At 44.1% G+C, this 26,118-nt stretch overlaps 1 protein-coding gene across 1 annotated transcript in view; it reads right to left on the bottom strand.

Moving 5' to 3' along the window:
- Nucleotides 1–26,118, bottom strand: part of ATP10B (ATPase phospholipid transporting 10B (putative)) — an 83,704-nt gene that overhangs the window by 25,358 nt on the left and 32,228 nt on the right. Inside the window, exons 4-9 of the mRNA XM_039910163.1 lie at nt 19,809–19,894; nt 16,379–16,485; nt 9,259–9,390; nt 5,780–5,907; nt 4,199–4,451; nt 2,936–3,171 (exon numbers count right to left, since the gene is read on the bottom strand). Coding sequence (XP_039766097.1) covers nt 2,936–3,171; nt 4,199–4,451; nt 5,780–5,907; nt 9,259–9,390; nt 16,379–16,485; nt 19,809–19,894 — 942 coding nt within the window. The remainder of the gene's footprint in view (nt 1–2,935; nt 3,172–4,198; nt 4,452–5,779; nt 5,908–9,258; nt 9,391–16,378; nt 16,486–19,808; nt 19,895–26,118) is intronic.

The following is a 26,118-nucleotide window of genomic DNA, read 5'->3' as shown; positions in this document are numbered from 1 at the left end:
AATGAGTGCTCCTTTTCCTAAGTCCCTCTATCTTCAGTGGGCAATGGGTGGGAGGAGGAAGAACATCCAGTCCCAACTCCAAAGGGACATTGTCAAATCAAACATTGAACCTGACTGCTACTTTCTTTCGGGGTCAAGCACAACCCTATCCACAGCTGAAGTTTTCATATGATGTAATTTTTCTATCTGAATATGCTGATATTGGTGTTCTCTCCCCCATTGAATTGATAAAGCACCTGCTTAGGTGCCTTTCCCATAGGTTCACTGGCTCCCCCACAATACTAGCCCAGCCAAGGAGGAACAAATGCTCTCATGTATATTTTGGCTTTGGCTTTGATTAACAATCTCTAATCCCCACATCAATTAGCTAATGGGGCAGGTGGTTTTTCAGGGCCACAGCTGCTGCAGTTCCTCTCTGGTTGGCTGCCTTGTAGCCAAGGGATTTGAGGGAAGGGGAAGAGAGGGGACAGGTGATAAGATGATCCTTTGCCCCTGCTTCTCTCCCTGAAGGTCTATCCCTACAGGCTGAGGCCTGCTGAACCTGTTCTGAGGCTCCGACTCTTCCTGCACTTTGGCCCCGGCAACAAATCCGAGCTGCAGGGAGGAGAGGGCACGCCAACATGGAATGGGGAGACATGGTGGGAAAGAGGGTTCCACCTGGACCCGTTTGAGATTAGCATTGGAATAGTTGAGGCAGCTCACTCAATTGAGAACCACATTTTGGGAGCATTTTTTTGAGGTGGGACCTTAGCCCCATTCACCAGCCCCATGGGCCCTGGTGTGAATCTAGCCCCGTCTCTGATCCTTTTTTTGCATTTAACATTTTTTTCCCCCTATCAACTAGTCTATTTTTGGTTCCTTTCCCTTTTCCCTCTCACACAGTTTCTTCTTCCTCTTTCCCCTCTCCTTGTCTCTTTTTCTCTGTACTTTCTCCCTCAATCTCTCATCTCTAAATTTCTGTCCTTTTCACATTTTTCTTTCTCTCCCTCTCTCAAACCCTTTCTCTTCTCCTTTCTATCTTCCTCTTTTTCCTTCCCCTGTCTCATATTCTATGTCCTTTCCAGTTTATCTTTGTTCTCTGACATTCTCTGGAGCCCTCTCTCTGCAGAGCCTGGCAGCTCCTAGATGCTCCTCTCTTTAGATAATCCCCTTCTCCCCAGACTATCTCACTAAAAATCTCTTCCTCCTAAGTGGCCACTGGGCTGTTTCTCTTCCTGGCAGCTTGGTGGGAGGGAGAGAAAGCGTGACTGGGATTGCTGTACTGTACTGGGTCCTTCCCTTCCCCCAACTCAGTACAGACCCTGGTAGCAGTCGCAAACCAAAGCTATTATTTTTCAGCTTGGAGGTTCATTCTTTACTCATATAAGGCAAAGACTATTATCCCTTTAGCTTCCAAGCATAATCTTCTAAGGAAAAACTCACATTTGGTGCTTTATATATAATCCTTTGGGCAGAGGAAACAAGCTTGGATATTTAAGGAAAATGCTTTTCTGAAAGTCTATTCATTTTACTGGGGCTGCATGTAAATGAGACTGTTTTCACCTGTCTGATTAATAACCAGGCCCTCCTGTGCTGACAATATTGTTTAATACATTCTCAATGAATCACACAGGAGAAGCAACAGTATATACTCCAATTTGCATAAAATTCTTCTGTTCAGAGCACTCTCCTCTTCCTGTTTGTTTTGGCAGCTGCCCCAACATGCAGGCATTGGAAACAGATGCTATGTTAACCTTTATCCAGGAACCTCTGTGACATCTTAGCTGTGCAAAGTTCTTCAATTTTCTTTTTCCTGGGGCAACCTGGTTTAATAGTAACAATGACTGTGGTATTCGTTAAGTGCTTACTATATGCCAGGCACTGAACTAAAAGCTGGGGTGGACACAAGCAAATCATATCAGACACAGTCCCTGTTCCACTAGTGGCTCACAGTCTCTATCCCCATTTCACAGATGAGGTAACTGAGGACCAGAGAAGTGAAGTGATTTGCCCGAGGTCACAGAAGAGAGAAGTGGTGGAGCCAGGATTAGAACCCATGACTTTCTGACTCCCAGGCCCATGCTCTATCCATTACAGCATGCTGCTTCCCATGGTTTCTTGCCCAGCACTCTGATATTTGCAGACCTCACATTCAAGAATGGATCTTTCAGAAAACTGTATCTGCCTAACTCTGGACTCCCTGTAACAGCAGAAGCTACTAGCAGAATTGACAGCAGGGCAGCAATAGTGACGAAATGGAAAGAGCCTAGGCCTGGGACTTGGAGACCCTGGGTTCTAATCCCAGCTCTGCCACTTGTCTGTGTGATCTTAGGCAAGTCACTTCATTCTTCTGGGCCTCAGTATAGTATAGTATTGTGCCTGGCACATAGTAAACACTTAGCAGATACTATTAGAAAAAAAAAGATGCTTGCCATACTACGGATGTTGGAAGTCGTGAAACTGTTTGCAAAGAGCCAGATTTCATTTTTAATGGAACTTTGCATTAATCAATTCTGGTTTTGCCTCAGATTGGCAAGGGACAAACATAACAGCAGGCCCCATCTTAAATTAACTGTCATTGTATCACACCTTCAGGAGTAATGTGTTTTGGAATCAGAAACCGCAAGTGCTCCCTGGGATCTCCTTGGACCCTCTGAATTACTGCATTTCAAAGCTTTCCTCCTCTCCAATCTTGCTTGTTAGATTGTAAGCTCCTTGAGGGAAGGCTTCATGTTACTTACTCTACTGTGCTCACCCAAGTACTTAGCAAAGTTATCTGCAAAGAGTAAGCACCCAGCAAATACTAATGATTAATGAATTGACCTTCCATTCTGCTGCCTGGCAGGGTGGTGGGAGCAGAGAGCAGCCAGAATCGCACACCCATGCAGCACCTGTCAATCAGAAAAACTACACGGCCAATCGGCAGAATAAGCAATCTCAAAGCAAAGACACTTACTATGGTGCTGCTGAAGGCCACCTGCGAACGGTTACTATTGCAGCGTCCCAGTGACTTGTGCCGGACATGGCCCTGGAAGTGGGCGTGGGCACTCTGACACCTCCTTAGAGGTCTGGTGTCCTGATGCTTCAAGGTGGTTGGGTCTTTGGAGTTTTGAACCGGGAAGGGCAGGTGTTGACCTTTGGCCCAGTCTTCATCATCTGAGTCCAGCTCCTTCTGGGTCTCCAGCCGCTTGGCTATAAGAGAGGCATGGCAGTTTTCAGTCGGGTGCTATAAGAAAGATATTGATGGCCATATCCTTATAGATTTGGGTCGCTCTGCTGAGCAAAAACTCCTCAAATGAGGGACTTTAGGTAATTGAGATCTAACTGATAGAACCCTTCTTCCAGGTGTCCGTTCCTTCAGTCATTTAGCTGGATTCCCTAAACTGATTTACCCTTTGGAGAGGTCCAGAGAGACAGTCTGACACTGATTACCCATAAACAACTGCCTGAACACTTGACTGTTATCAACTCCAAACTGAAGTCCTGTGCTAAGGTGAGGTCATTTTTGAACATTTTAAAGTCTGCAGTATTTTCTGCTTGCCAAACAATTAGACTGTGTCCACACTCCATGGTCAATAAATGTGCATTCTGGTCATGGATGACACACCCCTGTCACCTCAGGAAGAGAACTCCACCCAAGTGAGAAAGGTAGAACACCCTCTTTCCATTTCCTTACTGGAGCCTCCTCTAGAATGAAAATCCTGCCAGTTTCACTGCTTCCCTACACCTGCAGGGAAACTGATGGAAAAATATAAGGCCAGAAGAATCACTGCATCTAGGAAAGCTAGTCAAGCCGTCTAGAGAGGAGGGTGAGGTGACAGTGAAGAGCTTGAGGTGCCAGTGAGGAGGATGAGGTGCCAGTGAGGAGGGAGGGAAGGAAGAATGAGCTCTCCTGAGTCTCTGAGTATTTTTTACATGGAACACAGTTATGATTCTTTAACATTTCTAGAATTTTGACTATGAATCCAAAAATACAGAAATGGATAAGAATGAACATATTAGCAAACAAACTGTGTATGAAAAGTTCCCTTTCCTTCAAGGAGGAAAAGTCAGAGAAGGGTCAAATAACTTGCCAAAGGTCACCCGGCACACTGGGAGAGGCAGGATTCAACCTTTCCCTTCCCGGAATCCCAGGGCTGGGCTCCAGTTTGCAGGATTCCTATCCACCCATAATTCCTTTGTCAAGGAGAGGGATTAGAGGCAGCTTCCGGGTTTTTACCATTTTCCTGATGGGAAAACTCATTGCCCATGATAGTGCAACGTCGAAATACCATCTTGTTCTCTGTCAGAGTCCCTGTTTTGTCAGAAAAGATATACTGGATCTGGCCAAGGTCCTCAGTGATGTTGAGTGCTCGGCACTGGATGGACAAATCAGTCTCTTCATCATACAGGTCGATGTCATTGTGGAGGAAAAACACTTGACCGAGCTTCACCAACTCAATGGACACGTAAAGGGAGATAGGGATCAGCACCTGCAAGGAGAAAAACCCCTGCTCTATGAGGAACAAGTCACTTCCTTCATTTTTCCTTTCTTTTAAATCCTCCTTTACAGTTAGCAGAGTTTTCCAGGGATGGGAGGAAAACCGCAAGCTCTAGAGTTCAAATTCCCACAAACTTAACTAGATGAAAGAATTACAATTTCTTCAGCAATGGTGAGGTCAAGCTCTCAAATTCATTCATTCATTCAATCAAATTTACTGAGTGCTTACTGTGTGCAGGGCACTGTATTAAGCGCTTAGAAATCCCTTCCTGCCTTCCTCTTGGGTCACCTTCGGAGATAGATGGTGACTCTGAAGAAATATGAAGGGCAAGGGATATCAAATGAGAGGAGCAGAAGGCAGCACATCAGTTTAGGACATTCTTGTCACATTCTTGGCTCCTTAGACAGGTCAGTAGTTGGGGCTGCATGAAGTGGAGCAGAGTTTTGAGGGTCTTTTTTTTAAAGAGAAATCCTCTGTTTTGGAAAACATTTTGTCCAGGAAAGATGCAACCCTCAATTCAAAAACACAGTGATGGAGAGAGAGCCTTGCAGGTGGGGAAAATGTTTTGGGCAGGGGGGAGGGAAGCGGGGGGGGGGGGGGCGGCAGTCATGCTTTACATTTTACTTTAGAACCCTCTTTTGTTTTGCTTTAATCAGTTTATCACATGCATTAACTTGAATACTGTCCTAAGCACTTGGGAGAGTAAAATGTGGAAGTGACTCCATCTCTCCTGTGTATCCCTCCTTCAGGGAGCCTTGACTTCCTCTGCCAAAGGCAGGGTTGAGAGATGAGGCTTTGAAGGGAAGGGGCCTCTACCAACTGCCTTTTTGTATCCTACAGCTCCCCAAGTTAATCATTTCTCTGAGAGGAAAGAAATAAGGTAATTCTCCAGATTCATCTTCTTGTTCTAGAGTTTAACTTCCTTTATAGAGAAGCAGCGTGGCCCAGTGGAAAGAGCCCGGGCTTGGGAGTCAGAGGTCATGGGTTCGAATCCCAGATCTGCCACTTGCCAGCTGTGAGATTGTGGGCAAGTCACTTAACTTCTCTGTGTCTCAGTTCCCTCATCTGTAAAATGGGGATTAAGACTGTGAGCCTCACGAGGGACAACTTGATTCCCCTGTATCTACCTCAGCGCTTAGAATAGTGCTTGGCACATAGTAAGCACTGAACAAACAGCAACATTATTATTTAAAACCACAAAATTTATTTTGATGTCTAACTGAAATCTCGCCTGCTGTATTTAAAACTCATTTCCTCAGTGGCGGAAGAGCAACCTAGGTCACGACCCTTTCAGAACTGAGACTTGGTGGTTTTTTTACCTGTAACAGAATGATCATGGTCAGAAACATGTAGAAACCCCCCAGGGCCAAGGGAGGAAAGCTGCCACTGGCACCCGGCACATCAAAGGGAGGGTGTTCCCCAAAGGTTTCATTCCAGAGACAATGACCTGAAAGGATAGAAAGCCAGTGGTGAAGAGGAAAAACAGTGCTCATTTCAATTATATGAGGCTACAGCTGGGAGGAATTCCTTCAAACACAAACACTTCTTTCAGTAAAATGATCGTAAGGTGGGGAGGAGAGAGTTTCCTGATTCCTGCTCTTTGACATACATTCAACATGGCCTCTCCAGGAAAGTAGCTTGGTGTTTTGCTTTTGTCAGTGTCTCGATCAAATTGTGGTATTTTGTCAAGTTAGTCAGTCAGTCTTATTTACTGAGCTCTTATTGTGAGCAGAGCACAATACTAAGTGCTTGGGACAGTACAATATGACAGAATTAGTAGACATTCCCTTCCCATAACAAACTTCCCATAGTCTAGAGTACTAGGTACCAAACACTGTACTAAGCACTGTGGGAGATACAACAGAATCAGATTGGACCCAGTACCTGCAACTCACAGCACTCACAATCTAAATAGGGAGGAGAACAGTATTTAATTCCCATTCTGAGGTCCAGAGAAGTGAAGTGACTTGTCCAAGGTCACCCAATAGGTAAGCGTCAAAGTTGAAATTAGAATCTAAGTCCTCTGACTCTCTTTCCATTAGACCATGCTGCTGTTCTGACCCAAATACTATGCAATAAGAGACAATAATCACCCAGCCCAGCAAATATAAGAACAATCTGGGAAGCAGCCTGGCCTAGTGGCAAGAGCACGAGACTGGGAGGCAGGAAATCTTGATTCCAATCAGCATTCCAAGACTTTCCTGCTGAATGAACTTGGGCAAGACACTTAGCTTCTGTGGGTCTTGGTTTCCTTCTCTTTAAAATGGGATTAGATAACTGTTCTCCCTTCCCCCTAAACTGTGAGCTCCATATGAGACAGGGACTGTTTGATGAGACTAGTATCCCTTGTGTGTGATCTCTGTGTGTGTGTGATCTGTATCCCTTTAGCACTTTGCTACTCACTCCACTTTCAGCCTCAAAGAATTTACACACATATGTTTATACTCTGCCACTTCCCATTTTTTTCATCTGGTTTAGTCTGTGACTCCCCTAGATGGTAAGCTCCTTTGGGGCAAGGTTCTTATCTACCAACTCTGTTGCACTGCTGCAAGTGCTTAGTACAGTACTCTGTATATGGTAAGTTCTCAATAAATACCTTTGATTTACTGATTGAAGTAAAAGAGCTCCCCGCTGCGAGGCAGGAAAGGGGATACCGATTCCTGGTTCCTTTGAGCACCCAGCCCCTCTCATTCCAAGTTGGGACTTGTAGGAATCGGGGATTTGAAATCTCCCATCATTTAACATGGTACTTTATATACAAAAAATGCCAATAAATGCTCAGTAAATACCCCTGATTGATCCCTTTTCCAGGTCTGGCTGCTGAAAGTAGAAGACAAATGACAGCCTGCCCGTGGACTAAGTTATTTGAAGGAAGAAAGACTTTAATTGTAGTCATATATGTGGCTTTGGTCACCAAGACAGTCTTGTAAGCAGCAGAGGGGCATGCTCAACTTGTACAGAATGACTTGAGATTAGTTTGCCAACTCGTCACCTCAGCCAATACAAATGGGCATAATGAATGCACATTGTTATTAAATGTGTAGATGTTTTATTATTTGGTGTTATTGCCACTTTTTTGATTTATGGTTACAGGCCCTGACCCCACCCAACTGCATAAAGGGAAAAACCCAACAACTTTATACCACACAAGCTGGCCTGCCCAAGGGAGGGTGTTCAGAGGCTGATAATCCAATAAAGACCCAGCACATGAAACAGTAGCGTTTTGGTAGGCCGCCAGCTGGAAGGAGCATTGGAGCTGCCACTGAGGGTCTTATCTGACAGCTTAAAGACTTCATTTTCTCCTGCCAAAGCTGAGGTGACTCAACAGCAAGGGATACCACTTAGCCATCAGATGTGAGGTTATGAAAATAGGTTGGTTGCTGCTGGGAAGAGTTGGAATTTTATATGGAGGTCTGTAATTTATCCTTTGTAATTGAAGATGGCACTGCCAGGGGATAATCAGTGTGTGAATGTGTGTGTCTTCTGATGTTAGGCCAGAAAGCAGAGGAATACTTAAGGGACACAGGACTGCACTTAGTGGAGAGAGTTGCAGACTGGGAGACAGGAGATCTGGGTTCTAGTCTCAGCTTGCCCACTTGCCAGCTGTGTGATCTTGGGTAAGTCATTTAACTTCTCTGTGCCTCAGTTTCCTTACCTGTAAAATTGGGAAGAAATACACAATCATCTTCCCCTTAGCCTGTATGCCCCAAGGGGGGATGCGGGCTGTCCATTTGTATTTACTCCAGTGCTTAGTACACTGCTTGGCACACAGGAAGAGCTTAACAAATATCACAGTTATTTTTATTATTGACCAGCAGTCCTGTCCAGACTGTGCATTTGTGGAGCCTGGCTTTTGGTTTGTGGCTGCAGGCACTTTGTTCAATCTTTATGACTTGTCTGAAACTCCACCATTTTGACTGAAAGTGTCAATCTTCTTTGTTTCAGAAACAGCCTCCTTGTTTCTAATTTCAGGAGACCAGGGAGGGCTGCCTGATGCTGTTATTGTTTGCCAGTGTTCTTCAAATTTTCACACCACTGAATGAGACCATGCAAACAAGCTGGAAGCAGAATCCACCAGCCCACAACCCTTTTCCTTAGCCCTGTTTAGTGGTAAAATTTATTAAGCACTCACTGTATGCAGAGAACTGTACTAAGCGTGAGAGAGATGAATGAGGCACAGTCACTGTTCTTTGCGAGGGGCTCATAATCAAAGGGGCTCACAATTTAAAGGGCCCATACTTACTAAAACCAGAGGGCAGTTATTTGAGGGCCACAAGTTACAAACCCCAAAGAGGGAACAGAGAATGTAATAGATTCTATTTTTCCTCTTTATTGCAGTCCTTATATGGCCACAGTCCAGTTGACTTAAGGCCCTAGGTCTGGGATTAGTTGTCTGTCTCAACTAATGGCAATTCGTTTGAACCCTTTAATCACCTCCCCAAGCAAATCTAACATTTTAATGCAAAAGTATTTATTTTCTAAACCAAGACAGTAGTGTCAGGGAAAATACTAGGAGGTCAAGAGCCCAGCTACAGGAACTGGTAGACCATAAGGGCACTGGGCAAAGCTACCCATAAATACAATTTGATAGTCATAGTGGTGCTCCTCTTAGCAATGATGTGTTTTTGTTTTTCTTGTTGTTGCTTAATTAGACACAGGACTGACTTTCCTGAGTCTGCATGGACACAAGAGAGCAGTCACAGGTGTGAGAAATGACAGAGGTTTCCAGGAAGATTTTGGCCAAGGAGACCTCGTGACATACGGCAGAGCTAGTCAAAGATCAGGCAAAGTTCCATACCTACAGCTCCAGTGAGGCACATAACAAACAGGAGCCCAACGCAGAAGAAAATGTCGATATTCATCCGCCGCTCAATCTTGCTCCGCTTATACCGGGGGCCACTATTATTTAGCATGGCTTTTGTTTCATGCCCTACAAAAGAGAAACGGAAAGGGGCTCATTCTCCCAGCTCAAGCAGTTTGAGCTCATTTTCCCTGGGGATCAGGCAAAGATTCCTACTTATAGTTTGATGAAAAAAAAGTTCCAATAAACCCATGGTTCTTGAGCCATATCTGGGTCATCTTCATTCATTCATTCAATCATATTTATTGAGCATTTTCTGTGTGCAGAGCACTGTACCAAGCTCTTGGGAGAGTACACTGCAGTAATAAAGAGAGAATCCCTGCCCACAATGAGCTCACAGTTCTTGTTACCTGGTGTGGCTTTTGAGCTGAGGCAGACATCCAATAGGGGTGGCATTTTAGTTTAGGTCCCGCAGTTTTTGGGGCAGGAAGGAGCTGGCCTGCCTTGACCAGGACAAGGGTGTAGGAAGAGCCAAAATGCTGGCTCCATTCTTTGCTCTCAGATGTCAGGATGAGGCCTCACTCGACCTGGGCACTGGAGGGCTTTCCATCAAACTCACCTGATGGCCACAGTGAGTTGGAGTTACTCTTGGCCTATCCTCTTCCCAGTGCCTGGCGAGCAGCAGTAATGCCAAGGTGAGCCAGCCAAGCCGGGCGGGAAGGAGGATCACCTTCCCGTAGGATGGGGACAAAAGCAGCCTCCTAGCTGGGTACTAGGTGTTGAATTTATCATGGTCCTTACAAACATTTGAGAAAACAATTTAACCCCCACCCCCTGCCATGCTTCTGGTTTAGAGTAGTGAAACAGCAGCAGCAGCAACATAGGAGGAGGAGGAGAAGAGAGTGAAATGGCACAACAGAAAAAATGGTTTGCAACAGCTGCTCCTGTCCTCTCTCCTTCTTTCTGTTCCCAACTGAAAACTAGGAATTAAGTTCTTTCTCTATCCTGCTTTCACTCTTTATCTCTCTCCCTGTTCCTCCTCTTCCTCCTTTCTTTCACCTCACCTCTTGTCCTCTTCATTATCTGTTTTCCCACCTCTTTTCTATTTAAGTTTTATGACTAGCTTTTTGCACAATTGCTCAAAGGTTTCATTTTGTTTGGCCTTTCTGCCCTGAAACTTGCTGCCTTCTGTAATATGATATTGGTCCAGAATTTTTGAAAGCAAAAGCATAAGATAAAAGCAGTTGGGGACTGTTTCTCACAGTGGGCAGATGGTATATGGGATATTTTACCCTCACATGGTCATTTTATTTGGCATAAAGAGTATGAATAAGCTTCTTGGTTCCCAGAATAGGCTGCAAGATCCCTTAGGGAGGAATTTTGTCTCTAATTCTCTGATCTGCATTTACCTTCACTGGTGCATCCAAATCTGAAGCTAGAAAATCACAATACTGCTATGTTTAGGCAGAAGCCATTTATTTTGTCCCAATTTAATTCTGTCCCGTAAGAGGAAGTGCCCTTGGTTAAAAAGCAAACTTCATTGTTTTCGGGGAGCTTTTGAACACTGAGAGAGTTCCTGAGCAGCAGAGATTACCCAGAATTTAAGATCATCGCCAAGATTACTGATCCAGTTAAGTCTGCCTCTCCAGCACCCTCAGGAGGAAAGTAGGTTGAGAAGGCTATACTTATGAGAGAATTCAGATGTCACCTAAGTTTATTTCCTACAAAGGCAGCAAAGACAGATCAAAGTCTTAGAATCCCAGAGCTAGAAAGGACCTTGAGTGATATTTGATTCATCCCCTTACTCCAGTCTGTTGAATGTGTAATCCATCCATGCCAGGGGTGTTCAATTCTTTTTCAAACATCTTCTCTTTAAAAGCTGGAGATGGATATTTCCCTCCCTCCTCCTGTAACCTGTTCTAATGTTTTTTCATCCTTATAGTTCAGAAGTTCTTTCTGATATCTAAGATGTTGGGATTTTCATGCAGCTGGTTCGAAAATCTGTTTCTACTTGAGGGCTTGGTGAATAAAACTTCAAGCAGTAAACTCCACTTAGGGGAAACCAACAACAACAACAATATACTGTATATATTTCAAGCTGTTTTTTTTTCTTCTTTAAGCATCCTCCTGAGGTTTAACTACTTTGGAATACTCCTTGGTAGCTGAATTAGAAAATGCCAATCACATATTGCTGTACAAAATGAAAGGAAACCAATATGTCAGGGAATGACTTTAATGCTATTTGATTATCACTATGAGGATAAAACTGGTAACTAAACAGTAGGGAATATAAAAAAGGAACACTTTCTGTTTATTAAATTAGAATCTAGTTGCTGCGTTGTAATAGCAGAAAGAAAAGATGCACAGGCAGGCTTTACTGCTGAGATTGGACCCTTTTTGCCTTACCAGAAAAATCAAAGCATATCCTGTTAGCTACCCTTGTCAGTGAGCAACACCACTGTCACATTCATTCACTCAATCGTATTTACTGAGCGCTTACTGCGTGCAGAGCACTGTACTAAGCACTTGGAAAGTACAATTCAGCAACAAATGGAGACAGTCCCTACCCAACAACGGGCTCACATTCAGTCACAGGTGTAACTGTGGAATAATAATAGTAATAGTATTTGTTAAGGATTTACTATGGGTCAAGCACTGTTCTAAGCGGATAGGTAGATAAAAGATTGGACACAGTCCCTGTCCCACATGGAGCTCACAGTCTTAATCCCCACTTTACAGATGAGGTAACAGGCACAGAGAAGTTAAGTGATTTGTCCAAGGTCACATAGCAGACAAGTGGCAGAGCTGGGATTAAAACCTATGTCCTGACTACCAAGCCCATGCTCTTTCCATTAAGCCATGCTGTTCGCTACCTCATCCTTCAGCACAGCTATATGAAGATCAGATTTTTAGCCTCCTCTCAGTTTTTCTGGGATGCAGTTGTGGATTTGTAGAATGAATACCAGCCTGGAAGTCAGAAGACTATTCTCATCCTGACTTTGTGAGTTACTTAGGCAAGTCACTTGACTTTTCAGTGCCTCAGTTTCCTCATCTGTAAAAAGGGGATACATCCCTGTGCTCCCTCTCTCAAAACATGAGTCCCATATGGGACAAGGACTGTGTCTGATCTGATTACCTTGGATGTACCCCAGTGCTTAATAAATATCATTATTATTAGTATTATTATTTTATTGTAATACTCACTGTTTTCCCCCCAAGACCGTGATTCAGAGGACAGGGAAAAAGATGGAAAAAACAGTTTCACCCTCATCACCTCTGTTGTTTTCATCATTCTTGAACCCCTTTGCTCCTGGGCCTTCACCTCTGGGCTCCCTCTAACTCAGATCTTTTGTCTTAGGATTCTTGGAACATGTGGCCAGGTCAAAGGTAGTAGCAGTCCTATCCCTGTTCTTCTGGGCTCCCTAAGGGCAGTGGGACCAGTTTGGGATGTCCAGGGACTTTATTTATACACTCTTATTAGTCGGAGGAAAAAGGAGAGCACACTGTTATTAGTCGAAGGAACAAGGAGAGCCAGGAATTACCCTAACTAAATCTTGATATCTGTCGTAGTGTATGCTCCCAAGTGCTTTAGTACAAGTGCTCTGCAAATAGTAAGCACTCAGTAAATACTATTGATTGATTGATTATATTGCAAACTGGCTCCTGCGTGCTTGCATTTCTTCTTGATCCTCCTGCTTCCAGAGAGCAAAGGAGTTATTCATTAGCCAACCAGGAACATGTTTTAAGGACACCACCAGATTGTGCTTGTCTGTTTGTTAAAGCTGAGTAGTTAGCAGTTGACAGAAACACCCAACAATCTAAATAGTTTGCTTAAAAATGTCAGTACATCAGTTTAATGCCAGCTTTATCTCAGCAAAATGGGTCTGGCTCCATTTTACAGTAAGAATGGGGAAGAGGCAAAGAGAGAACATTGTAATACACAGCTCCCCAGTCCTCCCCACCTTCAAAGCCTTATTTGAAGGCACATCTCCTCCAAGAGAGCTTCCCTGATTCAGCCCTCTTTTCCCTTTCTCCAACTCCTTTGTTACCCTAACTTGCTCCCTTTATTCATCTGCTTCTCCCAGCCCCACATCACTTATGTATGTATCTGTAATTTACTCATTTATATTAATTTCTATCTCCCCTTCTAGACTGTAAGCTTATTGTGAGCAGGGAATGTGTCTGTTATATTGTTATACTGGACTCTTACTTAGAGTACTTAGAACAGTGCTCTGCACACAGTAAGCTCTTGATAAATGTGACTGTGAGTGACAAGCTGGAAATCAGGGAGGGGCAAAGGAAGCTTTCGGCTAAGATCAAAGGTCTCATTGCCCATTGTAAACTGGATTCCAGCACATACTCTTCCTAGATGCTATTTCCAAAACTATAAAGCAAGGACATCAGAACTCAATTCTGTTCTGCAGAGTACTTTAAGAATCCTTAATTTGGAAAAAAAAAAGACCATATTAGACCTGAACACTTCTTACTGCATCATTTTTTGGGTTTGTAAAGTGAAAAGACACCCAAGAAGTCCTGATTGAATTTTCCCAGGTGACAATATTGCTGAACACCAATGTTGGGAATCAAAAAACTCTCTGGGATATGTCAAAACCTGCCCCATGTGGGGTCCACTTGCTGATGTGCAATAATAAATGAAATACTTTTATTGGGGGGTGAGAGAAGAGAGGAAGCCTCCCATGGAGAAAAACATTCTCAGCAGGGGCAATTGGAATAATGCTGAAACATCTGCCTTGTAGATGGTCATAAATTTGAAATTCTCTCAGTATTCATAACCCACACTTGCTAAATAAACAAAATATTGAAATTATTCCATCCTGCTTCAATTACTTTGCTTCTAAGTTGGCACATTCTTCCTTAGCCTTTTGCCGAAAACCAATAGGTCAATAACATACAGCAATCACTGGAGTTGTGCAAAATCAGAGTTCAAAGAGAACATAGTGTTAAAGAAGTAAGGATTGGAGAATGAGACGTTAGCAGATTGGAAAACTGCCTTCGTTTAATGAGAGGGACACAAAATAAGTCAGCCATGCCCTTTTATGCCACAGGAGTCCTATAGATTTTGTTTTGCTTTGTGCCTGTCCAGAAAAATCAAACAAAATGTAGTAAAAATCTATGGCATGAGGGTTGGAGCTGGAGTGTTTAATTAGCCCTAAAAACTCATTCCGTTCTGCCTGGACCAGCAGGAACTTTTTCAACAACAACAATAAGAGATTCATCCGATTCTAAGGTGAATTGACTGTGTGATCTGGATTCCAAGAACTTGGGGACCCTTATTCCATTACAGGGACCCACTGAGATACTCGACATTGCCCTAGGTCCCAAGCCAGACAAAGAAAGCATGTTGAAAATCTAAGTGAAAAGAGAACTAAGTTTCAGGGAGTCTGACTTCCTCCAATCTGTATTTACTCCAAAAATTATGTGGGTAATTGGGGAACAAATCAAATCATTTACTGTGCTCTCACTACCCGAGAACATTAATTTGCCTTCTGAAGTTGTAGCTCTAACTGGGGAAAATCAGCTCTTTGTAAGCGCCAAGCAAAGAAAAATTCTTTCCGGATGCAAAAGGAAGATGGAGTAGTTGTTTTTCCCTAAATCCTCACAAAGAAACATCCGCAGGACGGTATCTGACTCCAGTGGGTACATGACAATGACTGCCTAAGCTGCATCTGATTCTATTATGGCCATCCCAGGAGTCCTGATCTGATCTTCCTTCACTCAGTCAAAGGGATTGTTGACAGCATGGTTATGGGCCACGTTTTTTTATTGGTCCCCCAGCTCCACTGTCCCTGCTGCTGGAAGAGTTTAGAGCCAGGCTCTTCCTGCTGACAGGATCTGAAACTTTATTAAAACTTTAGAGATAGAGACTTGGGGAGAATGTTTCTGAGAAATCAAAATTAGCATCCTTCTCTGCTGTTGCTCTGCATTTGCAAAAGAGATAGATGGAAGGCCAGGCTGAGGGATGGGGGGTGGGGAGGTAGGAGGTGGGTAGAAGCCAGGCTCACCAGTTGTCCCACCGGTGCAGGGGTCACCTGCAGCCATCAGGTGGCCAATGCCAGCTAATCTCAGGGCTGCTTGATAGAGCATGACATCTTGATAATCCAGTTCAGATGGGGAATACTTGGATTTCTGATGCTTTTAACCTCATGATCCAAAGGTTTCCCAAGTAAGGCAAAGGCTTATCTACTGCTGATGCACAGACCTGGGATTCAGGGAATCTGGGTTTTAATCCCAGTTTTGCCACCTTTCCATTGTGTGACCTAAGGTGAGTAATCTAACTTCCCAGCATCGACACTTGCCTATGATAAATTACTGAAATTTATCTGGGCCTCAGTTTCCAGATTTGTAATATGGGGATTAAGTACCTTGTTCTCCCTCCTACTTGGACTGTGAGCCCCACGTGGGACAGGAACTCGTTCGACCTGATTATCTTTTGTCAATCCGAGTGCTTAGTACAGTGCTTGACACATAGTAAGTACTTACATATTATTACTATATCACTATAATAGTTATTCTTTTTATGCCTTTGTAAAAGGAGGACCGCAGTCAGTTGTCCAGGAAACCAAAGAGAACTAGCTGAGTCTCTGGGCAGTCACAGAACACATAGGGAAGGCATGAGTGTAGATACTGTAGCAAGGAAAAGTGGTAGGGGGAGGATGGAGAAAGAGGAGAAAAATTAAGACAAGGGTTGACACTGCCTTGGCATGTACCTCTGTAATGGAAGGACTGAACAAATAACCTGGCCAAGTCAGAATACTAATCCTTGGCTACGCCACTTGTCTGTGTGACCGTGGGCAAGTCAGTTAACTTCTCTGTGCCTCAGATACTTCATCTGTAAAATGGGATTACAACTGTGAGCACTTTGAGGGACATGGATTGGGTCCCACTTGATTACCTTGTATCTACTCCAGGACTTAAAACAGTGCCTGGCACATAGTAAGGGCTTAACAATTATCATTGGAAAAAAGGTCATTGTACCACTACAGGTCTGTCTCACTAGCCCAGAATAGTGGATACTTGATGAAATGGAACAGGCAGTGATTAAGAAGGTGAGCAACAAGGAAAAGTGATCATCAGGCACCAGATAAAAGGCTCTCACCTGCATAGATGACAATGCCGACTGCCACTTCAGTGTTCCTGATGGTGCAGCCTCTCAGAAGGAGGCTTTCGCTGCCAAGAGCCGTTCTTGTTTGGTTAGGGTGTTCCCTGGGAGAGAAGGACAGAAATGAGTCCAGTTCACATTCCGTCTTTGCTTCAAGTGAATCGCTTTGCAGGCTGAAACTCCAGGGTCTGAGCCTCGGGAATGTCCCTGACCAGGGCCCATATTGGGGCTGGGAGAGAACTGTAAAATCCCCATCCATAAAGTGGGATTAAGACTGCGAGCCCCATGTGGATTATATCTACTCCAGTGCTAAGTACAGTGGCTGGCACAGAGTAAGTACTTAAACACCAGAAAAAAATACCTGAGTGTTTGGGAAAGAAGGAGAAGTCACGTTCCTTGTCCCCAGAACATACATTCTCCTCTTCCTCTAACCATGGGGAACACCTGTTTTCCCTTGTTCTATGGTGGCTCCTAATCCAGGGTTCCCTGAAATTGAGGTGGTCTAACCTGAGGCAGTCGCAGTTTCCACCAGAATCAGGCAAAGAAAAGAGGGGACCTCTCACGGTGGTCTCAGTTCTGGGGATGGAAGGGAGACCCTCTGGGGAAGGAAGTGCCAATTCCTGTGCCCAAGTAAAGTTCCTAGCCCCTTGCCCAAGAGCTCCCATCCATTCCAAGAGCATGGCATTTCTGGGTCCATCATCTGAACCTGGCTGGGAACTTGAGGCACCAGAAGCAGTACATATTTAACTAAAAGCAGGTGCTCTTCAGGAAGGGACTGGGAACACTTAGGGGTGGGGACCCTTTCTCTTAGTTTGCTACCCTCCTTAGAATTATAACAACTCTTTTCTTTTCCTGGCATAGAACTGGACACCTCCATATGCTGGGGAATGTTGGGAAAGAGGGCCAAATTTATAAGTGACCAACTCTCAAAGAAAGACCTGAATCTCAGTTTCCCTGGATTTGGTAACCCAATCTGAGGATTATCAAGATGCTTTGCTATTCCTCCTTCCCATTCCTGCTACCCATCTTTTGAGTACTTCATGACTCAGCAGAGGATGGGCAAAGGCAGCTCAAATAAGTCTGTTCATTTAACTGCTAAAATAACAGCTGTGTTAACACGCTTGCTGGGGAAAGAAGTTATAATTGCTGATGTAATCAATCTCATTTATCGAGCACTTACTGTCTGTGCAGAGCACTGTACTAAGCACTTGAGAGAGTACAGTATAAGAAAGTTGGTAGACATTCATGCATTTAATCGTATTTATTGAGTGCTTACTGTGTGCAGAGCACTGTACTAAGCTCTTGGAAAGTATATTCCCTGTCCATGCTGCATTTACATTATAGAGGATGAGCCTTCAGTCTAAAAGAAAATAAGACTTTTGCATTATCTGTGAATTTCAATTATCTGTGCTGTTATTTCTTTAATGGAGTAAGTTCCTAGATTCCCAGGAAAGCTCTTAGATCTCTATTCAACAAGACCCATTGAGCACATTTGGCCATGATGCCTTGCTGACCTGAAAATAGGACAGGAAGGCATGGAACAGCCTCTGGGAAAACAAGGGAAGTATTAAACTTCCCGTTAACAACTGGGTTGACAGAGCACCAAGGAGCACATGTCCAGAGCATCTACCGATGCTAATGTGGATTTCCTGTTCATTTCTTAAAACTGGCTGATGTTAGGGCCAATGTATCACCTCAAACTGTTTAAGCCATGACAGTCTGTGGTTTCTCAACTACTTTGGAAAAGATTTCTTTGTCTCATTTGCTGCCTCTCTTGCCAAAAGGTGGCTAGGAAATGAATGAATCTCAGCTATCATTTTATCAGCACTGTGGTTTGTGGAAATCTTCCATTAAGAATCACCTGGAAATATCATTAAATTCTCTTCAGACAGGTTGATCCATTTGGTTGACAGCCACAAAGAAGATTACTATAAGGTCTGTCACTTTGCATCCAGGGTTAGAGCTTACAGTGAGGTTTCATTCAACTAACTTGGGATCTGTCTGTTGACAAGTCACATTTTCAAAAATATACACCTTTAATCTCTGAAATGGTTTCTGGAGGAAAGTTCATTCAAATAAAGCAGGTCGGAGGCTCATACTGACTCCTACTGAAGAGTTTCAAGAAAGGTCCCACCCAGAAACTCCTGGGAAAGCTAGGGACCTCAGTCAATTCTACTGATTTTAGGTAGCAAATAAGCCTATACCACATCCCAGCAAAAATCTTTTTTGCCTTCCCCATGACTTCTTTTTCTCCCCCTTCTCATTTTCCTAGACAGACTTTCTTTCTTTGCTTCTCTGTTCCTTTTTCTTTCATCCTGCTAGCACACAGAGGAGATTGGGAGGGACAGATTAATAATGATAACGAAGTGCTTATACAGCGCTTTGCACACAATATGTGCTCAATAAATATGATTGAATGAATAACGACAATGATAATAATGTTATGTTAAGTGTTTACCATTTGTCAAGCATTGTTCCAAGTGTGAGGATAAATACATGATAATCAGGTTGGGCACAGTCCTGATCCTCATGGGGCTCAGAGACTAAGTAGAGGGGAGAACAGGTACTGAATCCCCATTTTGAGTAAGGAAGGAAAGGAAGAGGGCAAAGAAAGTAAGGGAGAGGGAAGGGAAGAAAAAAAAGAGGAGGACAAAGGGGGAGATAATAGGACTACTAAGTCTCTTTCTCTCCCATGATTCAGTTTTGGGTACTTTTGAGCACACTTCATCTCTTACTGGGAATGGAGTTTGCTGAAGCTACATATACAGAAACTCCCTGGATTAGATTGGGTTTCACCTGTGTCAACCGCCTTGCTAGGGAACAGAATTATCATCAAGTGAATGAGAATTATGACAATGCATGATTCATAAATGGTCAGATTAAAAGGTAACAGGTGCCACTCTGTTCCTTTATTACAGGCATATTTTCCTGAAGACATTCTTTGAGAAAGAAAGTTCAGGGTTCTGCCCTCTTTTATTCAAATACGATCCCATTTCCTTTATTTCAATACTACTGACTTCCTGTTAACAGGACTTGCGATAGCCTTTGCCAATATTGAAACAAAAAGGGAGAATTCCTGAATATTCAGTTCCTTTATCACCACGATAACTTTTGGAAAAGGCAATTTCACTCCCTGAGCTAACAATGAGGACTGAATGGATCATATTCTGTTTTTCTACACCTGAAGGTTTTAAAACTATTTCTTAAAACCACTGAATAATCCAGAGAGAGGCAAAGTGCATGCAAAACCATCATTCCACCAAAGAGAAGTGCAAACATAGCCAATTTTGTGAGAGGTAAAAGGAAATAAGTCTTCCCAAATCAGATTCAGATCTGCTGAGCAAATTGTGGAAAGTATTTATTTAAGTCCAGTTTAAATTCAAGAAGAGAAAAATATACAGATAGCATGAAAACATCTATTACTTACATATAACCTTTGAATTTGTTGAGATTATTGTTAGGTTTCTCACAGACTATTGTATTGCGAAAGTGTTCTGGTTCAAATTGAGCATCCTAGGGAAAAAAAAATGCACTGGCATTTATTAAGTCCAGTGAAGAACATTTTAAATAGAATCAACAGCTAATCACAATTATCACCATTCCAAATGAACACACCAGAAAGAGGCAAACTCCTCTATGATGTTAGTTTACAAACCAGTGATGTCTCTCATGCATAGAAGCTAAATAAAGCTAAATCTTTGTTAAAGAGGAATAAAGTAGGTGGGATAGGAATCTAAGGGGTATATTCATTCAATAGTATTTAGTGAGCACTTACTATGTTCAGAGCACTGTACTAAGCACTTGGAATGTACAAATCGGTAACAGACAGAGACTGTCCCTGCCCTTTGATGGGCTTACAGCCTAACTGGGGGAGACAGACAAAAACAATAGCAATAAATAGAATCAAGGGGATGAACATCTCATTAAAACAATAGCAATAAATAGAATCAAGGTGATGTACATCTCATTAACAAAATAAATAGGGTAATGAAGCAGCGTGGCTCAGTGGACAGAGCATGGGCTTTGGAGTCAGAGGTCATGAGTTCGAATCCCAGCTCTGCCACTTGTCAGCTGTGTGACTGTGGGCAAGTCACTTAACTTCTCTGTGCCTCAGTTCCCTCATCTGTAAAATGGGGATGAAGACTGTGAGCCCCACGTGGGACAACCTGATTCCCCTATGTCTACCCCAGCGCTTAGAACAGTGTTCAGCACATAGGAAGCGCTTAACAAATACCAACATTATTATTAATGAAAATATATACAGTTGAGTGGACGAGCACAGTGCTGAGGGGAGAGGAAGGTAGAGGGTGAGGAGCAGAGGGAAAGGGGGGAAGAGAGGGCTTAGCTGAGGGGAGGTGAAGGGAGAGGTAGAGGGGGAGCAGAAGGAGCAGAGGGAAAAGGGGAAGCTCAGTCTGGGAAGGCCTCTTGGAAGAGGTGAGCTCTAAGTAGGGTTTTGAAGAGGGGAAGGGAAATAGTTTGGCAGAGGTGAGGAGGGAAGGCATTCCAGGACTGTGGGAGGACGTGGCCCAGGGGTCGACGGCGGGATAGGCGAAAATGGGGGACGGTGAGGAGGTGGGCGGCAAAGGAGCGGAGTGTGCGGGGTGGGCAGTAGAAAGAGAGAAGGGAGGAGAGGTAGGAGGGGGCAAGGTGATGGAGAGCCTTGAAGTATATGAGCATTTGTGAGAAAGAACCAAACTCCTGCTCTCTGGGTGCCATCACGGAGAATCTTTGCTCGATCAGTTTCTTAAAACAACTGGTTTTCCACTTTCGGAAGGTTGGTGATTCTTGACTGGGTACCCCTGAAATAAACATTTTACTACATAGTGATATTTACTGAGTATTTACCGTGTGCAGAGCATTAAGTGCTTGGGAGAGTACAATACAGCAGAGTTGATACACTTTTTTTGTATTTGTTAGGTGCTTACTATGTGTGCCAGACACTGAACTTAGTTCAGGGGTAGATCCGAGCTTGGACACAGTCTGCCTTCCACATGGGGCTCAAAGCTTTAATCAGCATTTTACAGATGAGATTATGAGGCAGAGAAAAGTTAAATGATATGCCAAGGTCAATCAGCAGGCAAGTGGCAGAGTAGGGATTCGAACTCTCAGGCCCACCATTCCTCCAAGACACACTGCTACTCTAGACAGGTTCCCTATCAATCAATTTTATTTATTGAGCAAAGAACACTGTACTAAACACTTGAGAGAATACAACATAGATTTGAGAGACAGGTTCCCTGTTTCAAGGAGTTTACAGTCTATCATAATTATCTTGTTCCTGCCTTAACAAAAAGTCACAATTGGGTTATTGTTTGAACAGTAAACCAGGGGTTGGGAGACATTGTTTCAGGGGAGGTTTGCAAACAACTGGGTTTCTGCCTTTCAAGCTTGTTTCAAACCGTCAAGATATGTATCAGAAACACATTATCAGTACATTAGCATTTTAAAGAGAACAAATTTGTAACTGCTTAAAGTTCACTTTTTCAAGTAAAGATACGGCAACCACGAAGTCAAACACAATTAGTTCCCTCAGTGTACTGATAGAATGATTCTGGAGAAAACGCCATACAGTTCTGTTTGAAGTCATTCCTTTGTGGAGTTGCATCTCATTAATGACCAATTTAGGACACTTAATAGCACTGTGTTTCCCTATTCTCTCAGATTCCTACAAATCACACACTAAATGTAGTGTTATCAATCCATCATTGAGTCATATTTACTGAGTGCTTACTGTGTGCAGAGCACTGTACTAAGCACTTGAGAGAGTACAATACAACAGTTGGTAGACACAGTCCTGGAATGATTATATTTTTAAATTTTGGGGATCATCAGTGGGTTCCATGTTGGAAAACCACTTAAGAGGAAAAAGTGATTTATCAAAGTGAGTCCCTTTTCACCTTCTATATAAGGCCACACAATCTAACAGATCATCAGGGAGGTTAATCCTGAATCTAAAGGCACCCTACTTGTCTGAAGCAAATAAGTAGTTTTGTTATGAATTAATGTTTTCAGGTCAAGAAATAAATGAGATGCTAGATGACAATAAATGGTGTTACAATTTGTGGAATCCATTTCTTTGTCCATAACTGGACAATCATTTTTTAAGTGACTTGTTCCATTCAGCATACAGAGTGACATTAAAAAAAGAGGTGATTTCAAATATGATCATTTAGATATGCGACCATACCTATTTTCTTTTTTGAAACTCAAGGGAATTTTCACCTGGGTGGTGACAGAACCAGCCAACACAACATAGTTGCTGGAAATAATTGACTGATTAGATGTGTTGAGTCCAGGATGAGAAAAGGAGGAACAGGGAACTACTGTACCATACAGATGAATCAGTGCAAAATGCCTATCAAACTGTAAAATTTCCCACACCCACTTAGAAAAAGTTTCAAAGTCCAAGATGTGCTTTATTAATTTTTTCTGAATGACTTTAGCTCTCATTGTCTCAAGTTCCTCTCCTCCAGTTCTCTCCTTGAACCCCTGCAATTTGGCTTCCATCCCCTTCATTCCACAGAAAACTTGCTCTCAAAGGTCAACAGTGATCTCCTTCTTGCCAAATCCAATGGCCTCTACTCCATCCAAATCCTCCTTGACCTCTCAGCTGCTTTTGACACTGTCATCCATCCCCTTCTCCTGGAAACAATTTCCTACCTCGGCTTCACTGACACTGTCATCTCCTGGTTCTCCTCCCATCTCTCTGACCGCTCATTCTCTCTTTTGTGAGCTCCTCCTCTGTTTCTCGCCTATTAAATGGGGGGGGAGGGGATTCCTCATTTCTGAGTCTGCTTCTATTTTCCATCTAGACCCACTCCCTTGGAAAACTCATTCTCTCACATGGCTTCAACTACCACCTTTATAATAATAATGTTGGTATTTGTTAAGTGCTTACTATGTGCAGAGCACTGTTCTAAGCGCTGGGGTAGATACAGGGTAATCAGGTTGTTCCACGTGAGGCTCACAGTTAAACCCCATTTTACAGATGAGGTAACTGAGACACAGAGAAGTTAAGTGACTTGCCCACAGTCACACAGCTGACAAGTAGCAGAGTTGGGATACGAACGCATGACCTCTGACTTCCAAGCCCGGGCTCTTTCCACTGAGCCATGCTGCTTCTCTATGTGGATGATTCCCAAATCTAATCCTCTAGACCTAATTTCTCCTTCTGCAGTCTTGCTTTTCATTCATTCATTCATTCATTCATTCATTCATTCATTCATTCAATAGTATTTATTGAGCGCTTACTATGTGCAGAGCACTGTACTAAGCGCTTGGAATGAACAAGTCAGCAACAGATAGAGACAGTCCCTGCCGTTTGACGGGCTTACAGTCTAATCGGGGGGAGACGGACAGACAAGAACAATGGCAATAAACAGAGTCGAGGGGAAGAACATCTCGTAAAAACAATGGCAACTAAATAGAATCAAGGCGATGTACATTTCATTAACAAAATAAATAAGGTAATGAAAATATATACAGTTGAGCAGACGAGTACAGTGCTGAGGGGATGGGAAGGGAGGGGGGAGGAGCAGAGGGAAAGGGGGAAAAGAGGGTTTAGCTGCGGAGAGGTAAAGAGGGGGTGGTAGAGGGAGTAGAGGGAGAAGAGGAGCTCAGTCTGGGAAGGCCTCTTGGAGGAGGTGAGTTTTAAGTAGGGTTTTGAAGAGGGGAAGAGAATCAGTTTGGCGGAGGTGAGGAGGGAGGGCGTTCCAGGACCGCGGGAGGACGTGGCCCAGGGGTTGACGGCGGGATAGGCGAGACCGAGGGACGGTGAGGAAGTGGGCAGCAGAGGAGCGGAGCGTGCGGGGTGGGCAGTAGAAGGAGAGAAGGGAGGAGAGGTAGGAAGGGGCAAGGTGATGTAGAGCCTTGAAGCCTAGAGTGAGGAGTTTTTGTTTGGAGCGGAGGTTGATAGGCAACCACTGGAGTTGTTTAAGAAGGGGAGTGACATGCCCAGATCGTTTCTGCAGGAAGATGAGCCGGGCAGCGGAGTGAAGAATCGACTGGAACGGGGCGAGAGAGGAGGAAGGGAGGTCAGAGAGAAGGCTGACACAGTAGTCTAGCCGGGATATAACAAGAGCCCGTAGCAGTAAGGTAGCCGTTTGGGTGGAGAGGAAAGGGCGGATCTTGGCGATATTGTAAAGGTGAAACCGGCAGGTCTCGGTAACGGATAGGATGTGTGGGGTGAACGAGAGGGACGAGTCAAGGATGACACCGAGATTGCGGGCCTGAGAGACGGGAAGGATGGTCGTGCCATCCACGGTGATAGAGAAATCTGGGAGAGGACCGGGTTTGGGAGGGAAGATGAGGAGCTCAGTCTTGCTCACGTTGAGTTTTAGGTGGTGGTCCGACATCCAGGTGGAGACGTCCCGGAGGCAGGAGGAGATGCGAGCCTGAAGGGAGGGGGAGAGGATGGGGCGGAGATGTAGATCTGTGTGTCATCTGCGTAGAAATGGTAGTCAAAGCCGTGAGAGCGAATGAGTTCACCAAGGGAGTGAGTGTAAATGGAGAACAGAAGAGGACCAAGAACTGATCCTTGAGGAACTCCAACAGTTAAAGGATGGGAGGGGGAGGAGGCACCAGCAAAGGAGACCGAGAATGACCAGCCAGAGAGGTAAGAGAAGAACCAGGAGAGGACAGAGTCCGTGAAGCCAAGGTGAGATAAGGTATGGAGGAGGAGGGGATGGTCGACAGTGTCAAAGGCAGCAGAGAGGTCAAGGAGGATCAGAATGGAGTAGGAGCCATTGGATTTGGCAAGAAGGAGGTCATGGGTGACCTTAGAGAGAGAGCAGTCTCGGTAAAGTGGAGGGGTGGAAGCCAGATTGGAGGGGGTCTAGGAGAGAATGGGAGTTAAGGAATTCTAAGCAGCGATTGTAGACGACTCGTTCTAGGATTTTGGAAAGGAAGGGTAGTAGGGAGATCGGGCGATAACTGGTCAAGAGCGGGTTTTTTTAGGATGGGGGAGACGTGGGCATGTTTGAAGGCAGGAGGGAAGAAGCCATTGGAGATTGAGTGGTTAAAAATAGAAGTTAAGGAAGGGAGGAGGGCAGGGGCGATGTTTTTAATAAGGTGAGAGGGAATGGGGTCCGAGGCACAAGTGGAGGGGGTGGCACTTGCTAGGAGGGAGGAGATCTCCTCTGAGGATACTGCAGGGAAGGATGGGAAAGTAGGGGAGAGGGTTGGTGGGGGGGAGGGGAAAGGCGGAGGGGTGACTTTGGGGAGCTCAGGCCTGATTGTGTTGATTTTTGTGAGGAAATAGGTGGCCAGATCATTGGGGGTGAGAGATGGGGGAGGGGGAGGAACAGGGGGCCTAAGGAGAGAGTTAAAGGTTTCCTCCTGCCTTCAAGATATCTCTACTTGGATGTCCCACCATCACTTCAAACTTAACATGTCTAAAACAGAACTTATCTTCCCACTCAAACCTTGATCTTCACCTGACTTTCCCATTACTGTAGATGGCACCATTATCCCATCTGTCTCACAAGCCCATAACCTTGGCAATATCCTTCACTCTTCTCTCTTATTCAGCTCCATTTATTCAATCCATCACTAAATCCTGTTGGTTCAATTGTCACAACATCATTAAAATCTGCCCTTTTCTCTCCACCCCAACAGCTACCGTGCTAATCCAAGCACTTATCCTATCCCACCTTCGTTACTATATCAGCCTCCTTGCTGACCTCCCTGGCCCCTGTCTCCCCTCTCCAATCAATACTTTACTCTGCTGCCCAGATCAT

This window comes from Ornithorhynchus anatinus, chromosome X1 (genome assembly GCF_004115215.2).
Source record: "Ornithorhynchus anatinus isolate Pmale09 chromosome X1, mOrnAna1.pri.v4, whole genome shotgun sequence".
Lineage (NCBI taxonomy): Eukaryota > Metazoa > Chordata > Mammalia > Monotremata > Ornithorhynchidae > Ornithorhynchus > Ornithorhynchus anatinus.
Note: the sequence above shows the minus strand (reverse complement) of the source record. Positions and strands in the feature narration are given on the sequence as shown.